This window comes from Fistularia commersonii, chromosome 14 (assembly GCF_037954325.1).
Source record: "Fistularia commersonii isolate RoL2024-O1a breed Wild chromosome 14, RoL_Fcom_v1.0, whole genome shotgun sequence".
NCBI lineage: Eukaryota > Metazoa > Chordata > Actinopteri > Syngnathiformes > Fistulariidae > Fistularia > Fistularia commersonii.
Genome location: NC_141297.1, coordinates 2,527,364 through 2,537,661, shown reverse-complemented (window position 1 = coordinate 2,537,661; position 10,298 = coordinate 2,527,364). Strand labels below are relative to the sequence as shown.

The 10,298-nt window shown below is 50.4% G+C and overlaps 1 protein-coding gene across 2 annotated transcripts; it reads right to left on the bottom strand.

The window, feature by feature from the left end:
- Positions 1 to 2,504: 2,504 nt before the first annotated feature.
- Positions 2,505 to 9,426, bottom strand: LOC147226871 (specifically androgen-regulated gene protein). Of its 2 annotated transcripts, none has more exons than XM_086159611.1 (4): positions 9,312 to 9,426; positions 7,028 to 7,191; positions 4,787 to 4,934; positions 2,505 to 4,716 (listed from the first exon to the last, which is right to left on the bottom strand). In XM_086159611.1, exons 2-4 carry the CDS (start codon positions 7,130 to 7,132, stop codon positions 3,335 to 3,337), a joined length of 1,635 nt encoding a protein of 544 aa, XP_086015737.1. In that variant the 5' UTR covers positions 7,133 to 7,191; positions 9,312 to 9,426; the 3' UTR covers positions 2,505 to 3,334. The 2 variants fall into 2 exon arrangements, with proteins under 2 accessions (XP_086015737.1, XP_086015738.1); XM_086159612.1 differs by having other exon boundaries at positions 9,283 to 9,418.
- Between the last annotated feature and the right edge of the window lie 872 nt (positions 9,427 to 10,298).

Genomic DNA, 10,298 nt, shown 5'->3' with positions numbered 1-10,298 from the left:
AAGTGTCTTAGTAACAAGTGAGGTAAGGAGTGCACAATAGTATGATAAAAGGGAAAATTGTAGTGTATTCAGTTTCTGAATATTGCACAGTGAAATGAAATATTGCACATTTTTTGTTTGTTTTTTTAGGTTAAAGATAGGTTTTTATGGTTGCCGGCGGCTGAATGGAGAGGAATTAAAAAGTCTGATCGCCAGATATATAATATTTGTTCCTGATGGATATTAGCTCAACTTCTTTCTCCGGATGAGCGGAAACGGACAAAAGTTATCACGGCAAGACGGCGGGGTGAAGATGGTGTTCCGCACCGGGTGGACCTCGACGTAGCCGCTTCCTCTTCTCTAGACCTTCACGACCAACGTGGTTCCCGCATCGAGGAAATATTTTAATACGTCCCGGAAAGCGGACGCCTGGATTTCGGGGTTTTTCCGGGGGCTTCCTGGAACCCGGCCGTCATATTTCAATTTCGACTTCTGCCACGAACGAAAGCGAAGGCGCCGGCTCGGATGGCGTCCGGAGGTTGATTTTCACACGACCGTGTGACCTTAAGGAAATTAACGACGGGGGGGAAAAAAAAAAAAAGAAAAAAAAAGCTAATCTTTGTGTTTAACAGCCCGCGGCGAGAATAAAAATGATCTTCCCTCCCCGCCCTCCGCACAGACTGACAGCTCGTTAATGTGCTGTAATGAGCTGTAAAAGGAGCCGCGGCGACCAGGAGGTGCCGGAACGGGTGAAACCTGTTCTCGCGGTTTGTCTCCGTTTTGTTGTTTTCACTTTCACGTGCATGAAAGAACATGCGGGCGACGTGCGACTCGCCGGCGACTCGAATTTCCCGATCAGGTCGGTCGCGGTATGCGACATGACACTCGTGTGCGGCGGGACTCTCGGCATTGACGCGAGCGACGCCGAGCATACCGCGCGGCTCACATTCTTTTCCCCTCATGGTCACTGATTAACTAATTTTAGAGTACAGACCCGCACATTCTGGCAATACTGGGAATATTTTCGACTCCCAGTGTTGTTTAGCCAGCAGCTATGAGGCACTTGGTTATGATGGAAGAGCATACATGTACTGTCCAGCTCCCAACCGTCCCTCGGCGAGGGGGATACGTCCACGTTAGCTTCTACGTCCGGCTTCTTCAAGGCTTCTGGCCGGCCCTCTTCGTTTTCAGCCTGAGTGCAGATCAGAACGCTGATGCCCTGCGACTTGAGCAGCTTCTGGGAGTCTCCGGAATGCTGGGTGGCAGTTTGGTTGAGCGAGGATCCCTAGAAGTTTGCCTGCAGACCCTCCGTGTGGGCACTCAAAAACTCTCGCCCATTCCCCATTGAGGCAAAGCGCGGTTGGTTGATGCGCAGCTGGTGGAGGCTCTGCTGATCGTTGCGGTGACGCAAGTTTTGGCTCTAGAGGAGAACCAGAGTCATCCACAAAGTCTGACGGAGATCAGACCCTCGGTGGAAGCAAGAGGCGGTGCTCACAGAGCTATAGCCATCTGCAGGATGGCTGTCATTAGGGCTCAACATCTGTGGATCTTTTAATTTGCTACCTCCTGATAACTCCCGATTGGGGACTTGAGGGACTTCAGGCTTGTGCTAGCAGGAAGTTTCTTGGGCTTGGGAGCAACGGTAGGCGGAGTTTTCAGCTCCCCAACCTCAGGACAGCTGAGGTGGAGTCGACAACCAGGGGATCGGGATGTTGCAGATTGGTTGGAAGCTCCGAGGTCAGAGAGACGCCGACCGAAGGAGTCTTTGCAGAGGACTTGTGGCTGAGCTGCTCGAGGCCGTCAACGGAACTGGGCTGTTTCTGGAACCCCCTGCCAATGGAGGGGTATCTTGTCCTGCTTCTGGCTCTGGAGGAGAACCAGGGATCAGACCCAGGTCCACCTCGGTGGGGAAGCAAGAGGCGGTGCTCACAGAGCTGGGGCCATCTGCAGGACGGTTGTCATTAGGGCTCAACCTCTGTGGATCTTTTGATTGCTACCTCCTGCTAACTCCGTTGCGGAGTTCACTGATGTTTGGACATCTTTGGTGGACGTGGACTCCGGTCCTGATATTCCACTGGTTTAAAAATCCAACGCAGGCTCTGAAGGCACCTTGGGCAAAGCTCTGGATTGTCCAGATGTAATGCATGATTTCTGGTCTCCACAGGTGGAACTGGAGACTCATTGTTGCGGCATGAACCACCTCTCTCCCGCTAACGGGCCCCCCGCAAGGGTCGACTACGAGTCACTGGGCCCACTTGATTTGGAAAACATAGAATGGCCATATGCCAGTTTTGGACAAAACAGGCCCAAGAAGTGCGTAGCTTGAATGTCGTTCCAGGAAGTAGCTTCCTCCAGGGGAACGTTTTAGTTTCACGTTACCACAGGCAGTGAGCCACAACAGTAGGGGCGGGTGTGATCTGCGACTAGCATCTGCAGACTCAAAAACGAACCGCAGAAGAAGAAGAGATCGACACGGACCACGTGGAGGTGGAAGCTGCATGGAATAACACCCGTGGACTATCAGATGGGTTTAGGTGTTTTTATTGGCTCCCTGCACTGTTTCCTTCACCGTGTGAAGAACCCCGTTAGCAACCTCCAGGCTCATTGTGGCCCGAAAATGTTGATGCTCCTCTGCGAGCCCTGGAAACTCGTCTGACGCGTCTCAGGCTCTCGTTCAGTCCCATGATATAGCTGACCGATGACAGAGATTAAAAAAAACCGGCGCCCCGCAGCTCACAAGAAGTATCTGCTCATTGCTGTAGCTTGAGTTCGACCAATCACAATGCGCCTGTACCATACGCGTTCCGATGGGACAACAAGAAGACCCTGCTTCAAAGTAGGAGCTAAAATGGTTCTGGAAACTGCAAAAAAGTTCAGTACAGTACAAAAGCTGAGGCAAAGGAAAGCGGGGAACAAAGAAGTTCTGTGGTTTACCCCCTGAGAGCTGAGGTCCCTGGTTCCCCTGTGGTCCGACGGCACCAAGAAACAGCCAAGTTCCTGAAAAAGTCCTGGGAACTGAAAGAGTTCCCTCAGTGAGAAAGGACCCGATGAGGTGAACCGAACGACTGGCGTCACGGGAACATAGAGCTTGTAAATGCAGACCCTGAAGAAGCAGTGGTCCTTACATGTCGGTGGTGGGTATGGAAGGCTGCGCTGGAAGGCCGTAACCGCCCCTTAAAAGTAACGACATTCAATGAAGCCCAAAGCAGTTCTCTCAGAGTTCTGGAGGCGTGGCCGCCACCTCCGCTGCAAGCGTGGGAGTCTCTGTTCCGTTTTGCTCGATTCGCTTGGTTACAATGCAAAAAGCATACATGTACAGTCCAGCTCTGTCCCGACCGTCCCTCGGCGGGTCACGTCAGTCCCGGAGAAGCCCGAGCTTCTTCAAGGCCTCTCGGCGATCCCCTTCGTTTTCAGCCCGAGGGCAGATCAGAACGCTGATGCCCTGCGACCTGGGCAGCTTCTGGGAGTCTCCGGAATGCTGGTTCGCAGTTTGGCCGGGCAAGGATCTCTGGAAGTTTGCCTGCAGACCCTCTGCGCGGCCACTAGAAAACTCTCGCCCACTTCCCATGGAGGACGGGCGCGGTCGGTTGTTGCGCAGCTGGTGGAGGCTCTGCTGATGGCTGCCTCCCGGAGAGGATTCTGGAGTCAGATTACCGCTGATCACACCCAGACTGTAGCGTTCGGGCGCGGGCGATGCCGCACCTGCGACCTTCGGTGGGCCGGGCTTCTTGATCAGAGGGGAGAGAGGCGGCGTCCTCGTTGCGACACCTGCAAGATTCCGATCCGAAGGCGGGGGCTTGACGGGGTCGCAGAAAGCAGGAGGTGCCGGGAGACAGAAAGATGTAGGGTCGGAGCTCTTGGCGCGAGTGTAAGATGGCGTGGAAGGCGGTGTGAGCGGCGCCGCAGGGCTGCTCGGGGACAACGGGGCCGACCACGATCCGCGAGTTTTCGGGGAAAGTTTGGGGCTGAGCACGGGGCTGTTATCGTCTTCACTGCTACTTTTAAGCAGGCCCAGCTTCTGCAGGGCCTCCATACGGACCCTCTGAGGGTCCGGAAGCAGCCGGTCACCGGAGCCGGCGGACGGATTTCCATCGCTGCTCGCCATTGGTGACTTGAAGGACTTCAGGATTATGTTAGCAGGGAGTTTCTTGGGTTTGGGGGCGACGGCGGGAGGGGTTTTCAGCTCCGCCGCCTCAGGACCCATCGGGGAGACAGAGTCCACAACCAGAGGAACGGGACGTTGCCGATTGGTTGGAAGCTCCGGGGTCAGAGGGACGCCGACCGAAGGCGCCTTTGCAGAGGACTTGTAGCTTAGCCGCTCCGAGGCTATCGAGGGTACCGGACTGTTTCCGGAAGCCTCTGCCGGTGGCGGGAGATCTTGTCCTGCTTCTGGCTCTGGAGGAGAACCAGGGTCGTCCATGAAGTCTGACGGAGGGGGGATCAGACCCAGGTCCACCTCGGTGGGGAAGCAAGAGGCGGTGCTCACAGAGCCGGGGGCATCGGCAGGACTGCCGTCATCAGGGCTCGGCATCTGTGGATCTCTTGATTTGCTACCTCCTGCTAACTCAGCCGTGGGGTTTACTGATGTTTGGACACCTTCGGTGGACGTGGACTCTGGCCCTGATGTTCCATTGCTTCCAACATCCAACGCAGGCCCTGAAGGCACCTTGGGAGAGGCTCCTGGCGGTCCAGAGGTAAGGCATGGTTTCCGATCTCCACAGGCAGAGCCGGAGACATCTAAGGAACAGAAAAGTCGTTATTGCTCCAGGAAGAGCTCTTAGGAGGTTTACTCGTCGGTGATCACCACCTTCCGTCCTTTTGTCGAGCTGTGCCGAATCCGGCTCGTCGTTGGATATCCCGCTATCTTCCTGCACCTCCAGGGCTTCGATGGTCTCCTCCAGGTACATGAGACACGCCCTCTCCTCCGCGGACAGGTGCTCCATGCTGTCCTCGCTCTGCGTGCAGAACGAGCGTGACATTTCCAAAAAATTTAAAAGCCCACGTCTTCTGCCTTCGCCTTTTGCACCGTAAACACGGGCGGGAGGCGCTCGGATGTTTAGGGTTCAAACAGCCGCGAGAGGCGTGTATGTTATTGGTCGCCCGGGAAAAACCAGACCTGTCCGGTTTTTATTAAAACAAAACGCGCACGGCGATCGCTGGAAGTCCTCTCCAAGAGCAGCCAAGATACACAAATGAGTCTATCGAGTTTTTTAAATACCAGAACCAGAAGATTAGGAGTTAAAGGTGACGGCGGCGCAGGGGTTAGCGCTCCGAAACCAGAAGGTCACATCCCAACAAGGGCCTTTCTGAGTGGAGTCTCCATGTTCTCCGAATGGTTGTGTCCCTCTACATGTGGCCCTGAGATCTTCCGGCAACTTCCAGACACCTCTCTGGAAATAAATCAAAATTCTCCACGGCGCGCTGGCAGGCGGAGGAAATGAACGCGCGGTTCCTCACGCCTTAAACCGACTATCTGGGTCACATCTAGATACCAGAAGGACGGCTAGATAAGTGTAATATCGACCGCCATATTAAGTATTACAGGGTGGGTGCCGTTCTTCTTGTCGCCCCCCCATGAGCTGATATGCAAAGTTCTGCAAACCTTAGAATCTAAGGTTTCTAAGGTTTCTAAGGGTGTCAAACTCATTCTGGGCCACACACGGCCTCATTTGAGCCGGACTGGTAAAATCGTAGCCTAATTACCTAGAAGTAACACTACGTCCAAATTTTTCCTTTGTTTTTAATATAAAGGAGAACATATTAATGATAAATATCTCTATATGCAATGAACTGTTCCTTTAAAAAATACATGATTCTTTCAGAAAATTAAGTGCAATTTCACCGACACTATACCTCAATTCTGAATTCTCAGTCCTTTGTGCATTTTGTTGTATTTTTCATCCAAACTTGCTGCATCCACAGGTTTCTTATTAACCTCAACAAACAAATAAGAAGTAGGCCTATTTTTTTTTTTTTGGAAAACCCATTTTCTCTTTTTTGACAACCACATCTTGCCTGGGAGGGTGTCGGGGCCAAAAGGAAAAGCAGGTAAATTTCTAACAATAAATAAAGATGCTATTTACAGACCCGGATTAGCATTCCTGCCATCTGCTGTAAGTTCTGAGTCACATAGCGTTGTCCCGTGTTGCTAACACTGACTAAAACAGTGCACCAGTGGCAGACTGCATTTTTATTTTAAAAAAGTAGTCCATGATTTTTTTTTTTTTTTTTCAAATTGGACATTTATTCCACGGGTCGAATTGGACCCCCTGCGGGCCGGTGCACGCCAAACGTACGTTTGACACCCCTGATGTAGCCTAACCAAAATGACTTTCGAGTAAAACTGCTTTTTTTTTTCCCCCATCAAGTGTATTTAAATTTTCAATGCCTGTAGACATTGAATTTAATGCTATTTAAGGCCTTCATTTTTGCAAAATCTATTTCATGACTTTTAATGCTTTTAAAAACCCACGGAAACCCTGAAATATACTTAAATTAGTAATTGCCTCCAGGGGACAAATTTAGTTTTTTTGAATTTGAAATAGCAATACAGAGTTGGGCACTCCATGTCCACTTTTCTCTTTTTTGAAAAAAAAAAAAAAAAAAAAAAAGGAAAAGTCCATAAGGAAAAGCAGGCATATTTCCAATAACAAGTAAAAATGCTATTTACAGACTCGGAAGTAGGGTTAGAATTCAAGTAATAATGCTTTTTTTTTCCCAATCAAGTGTATTTAAATTTTTAATGCCTGTAGACATTGAATTATTTAAGGCCTTCATTGAGGGTGTTGAGGGGAAAGGCAGGTACATTTCTAACAAAAAGTAAAAATGATATTTACGGATCTGGAAACCGCATTGCTGCCATCTGCTGAAAGCTAATGCGTTTTAGCTATTTTTTTCAAATGGTAGATTTATTCCACGGCCCGAATCTGACCCCCCGGCGGGCCGGTACCGGCCCGCGAGCCGTACGTTTAAAACCCCTGCCTTAGATGGTTCACCTCCCGCCTTCAAGCCCAAAGGCAGAAGCCAGACGACCCAAATGGACACTCACACAAGCAGAGTTGACGCTGATCACGCTGTCGCAGCTCCCGGCGGACGTTATCTTGCTCAGGGATTCCATGGCAGAGCCGCCCGGCCACGTGTCGCTCTGAGGCATCGTACGAGGCGAAGGGCCGCGGCCTGGATCTCCTGGATCTCCTGGATCTCAGGGAGAACCTGAGAGGTCGAAGGGGAAACCGTGAGAGGTGCGATCCAGAAGCCCGTCTTCTGACGCCGAGCACGAAACCGACCTGCGACCCCTCCATCGTCGTGATTAATGAAGGTCGTAAATCATCGCGTTAGACCTCCATTAATCACGCCGGGGTCTCCGTGACGGACGCTTTCGGGAGATAAAACCAAAACGGGGGAAGGTGAGCCGAGCGCTCAAATCAGGGGGGCGTCGTTCCGAAACCCAGCCGGGCGATTCATCAACGACATCGAGATTTCGATCTTGATCGTATTAAGAGAGTCTCTAATTGTGTCAGTGATGAAGGTTTTCCAGCGCTGACATGAATAATGGCGCGCAACGCGTTCCTCTGAACTCCTTTCAAGCCTCCTTTCAAGCCTCGCCGAGTCACGGGCATCCAGACAGAAAGGCTCGCTGTTGTTTCGCTGTTGTTCAACCGCGACGCTTCCTTTCCTTTCCGGTGCGAGCAGGAACCCGACGAACCCAAGAGTTTCGCAAATGGCTCGCAAAGCGGAGACAAGACCCCGAATTCCTGGATGGGTCTACAAATATAGCGCTACCGGAGCCGAGTTCCTGTTATGCCTTGTGGAATGAAGAGTCCACGACCAGTATTTCAGATGTACAAGGGGAGCGTTGAAGGTCGTCAAGACGTCTTTAACGCAAATAAACGATACATGTCTTCACGTTCTTGTCGAAATGCTCCGGATTGTAAACAAACCAGCGAAAGAAAAGCTATGTTATTTGTCTTTAGGGGAGATCTACTTCTTCTGAGACTGAACGCTGTTACCCCGTTGGTCGATCTGACATGACCTACATAAGATTTCCCAGACCTTCCCGAATGTTCTGCGACCACTCTGACAAAGTAGATCCCCCACGTTAGCAATAACTGCGCGCAAACTCGCTTCCCGCCGGTTCAAGATGCAAAGAGAAACTTGGTTACCGTCCCCTCCTGCCGTGACCCGCTTTCTGGTTCCTTAGACAACCATCAGTCGCGATGGTCTTCACCGAAAACAGGAACGTGAACTCGGACCGTCTGCTCATTCAACGAGCTGGCCTACATGACGAGCTGCAGCTCCCTCGTCCACACCTTTGCCTCGACTCAGACGGCTTTCACCCGCTGACTTTCACCGGCAGCCACGCCCTTCACCTCCACCGAGTTGAGCTTGAGGTCCGACCGGTGCTTTTCGGACCTCGGGCATACCCGACTCCGGCTAACGGAGGCGCAAACTCTTAAATTAGCATTGCGTGTTAGCAATGAAAGAATCTGACAGCGTCCGATCCGGACCGTGAGGTAGATCGCAGAAAAGATCGAAGAAACCGACGGCAGTTGTAGTCTTAAGACGGACACGTAGCCTAGCGGTGCTTTGCCGGGGCGCAAAGCCGCACTCCTGTCGTCCTTCCGGATCACAAACAAGCCGCATCATTTGACCCTCGCTTGAAACCCCCACGTTGACCGACGGGGAGGAAGCAGCCTTTCACCGCCGAGTCCGACAACAGCGACAAATAGCAGCAGACATTCGAACGCCTCCCGGAAAACCGGGCCGCTGAGTCAGGAACCGACGGTGACAGGAATGTCACTTTGCCTGCTTGAGAAGCATCGACGTGACCGAGGCGACTTTTTGCGCTTCGGCAAAGGCGGGGGTTGGACATCGATTTCCCCGCGGCTCGGTTGCACGGGAACGCCGAGCAACATCCGAAGGGGTCGCAGATATTTGGCGACGGGGGCTCCGGTGTAATCATTGACAAGGTCGCGGCAAACATCAAGTTGCGCAATTCCCTCGGACAGAAAGCGCGTCACCAATGATTAATCCCCGTCCCGCTGACACAAAACAATTATTATTGGTCGCCGTGCAAATATTTGATCTTTTTGGTTGGACCGAGGTCTCCTCGGAAGGGGTTCACCGACACGGGTCGGCGAAAATAGAACTTGATTGTTAACACATGTAAGAAAAGTAAAAAAAACAAACAAACAAAGAAACCGGAGTGGTTTTAGCACCGATCCATGGATTTAGAAGCTAATTCCAATCATTAAAAGGATGGATGGAAGTTTCTCAGCAGCTAGATCCCCAAATCCTCCTCACCTTTTATAAATTATTTCACGAAATCTCACCGGAAGTGAGCAGATAAGGGCTCCTCTCTCCACCTGGATCCATGCCGACGTCCGCAGCAGCTCCGTCGACGCTTCGCGGCGTCTCCCGCGCCGGACGCCTGGCCGGGGGAGTCGCAGGTGGGGCGGGATTGCATGCAGGTGAGCCGGGCCGCTTCCGGACACGTGGTTCGCGATCGGCCAATCAGGGAACGGATTTATTCTGACGACAATAAAGCTGCAGAATGAGGAGAAAAATGACGAATCTCAATTCTGGACAGAAAGTGCAGCAACTCCTTTTTAAGGAAATGTTTTACAGAAAACTTATTCCCCCTGGAAGTCAAAATAAAATTAATATTTTAAGTAAATTTGATAAGGAATCGATTGCCACACTGCAAACTATGTATCTGACTCTAGCCAAACCCCCCAAAACAAGAATGACCCACTTCAAAATTACGAATGACATCTACCCATATAAGGAATTATTGAGGGTACGCTTTAATTTTGAAGATAATATTTGTACATTTTGTGAAGACGACATTGAAACCACTGACCATATATTTTTCTCATGCGAAAAAGTGCAGGGCTTTTGGGCTAAAACTCAAAAATGGGTTAAAGATCATTTTCCATCGTCACCAGTTTCCTTCTCAAGAGATGACATAACATTTGGTTTACTTTTAAGCAACAAAAGAGATGAACTCTGTGTCAATGTTATTTTAGGCCTGGCCAAGTTCTTCATTCACAAAAAACAGAATGCAAAAATGTTACCCAAATTTTACTTTCTTCATGAACGATTTTGAATTATATAAAAAAATCCTTATGGAAAAAACAAAAAATATAGTTTGATGTCTGAGATTCCCTGTGAACCACCAACTTAATGACATGTTATATTCCCCTTGCAAGGTTTTTTTTTTTATTTTTTTTTATTTTATTTGTCCATCTATTTAGTTCATTATTTTCTTTTAATTTCTTTTTCATCTAGCATTATACATTTCCCACAAACCGTTAACA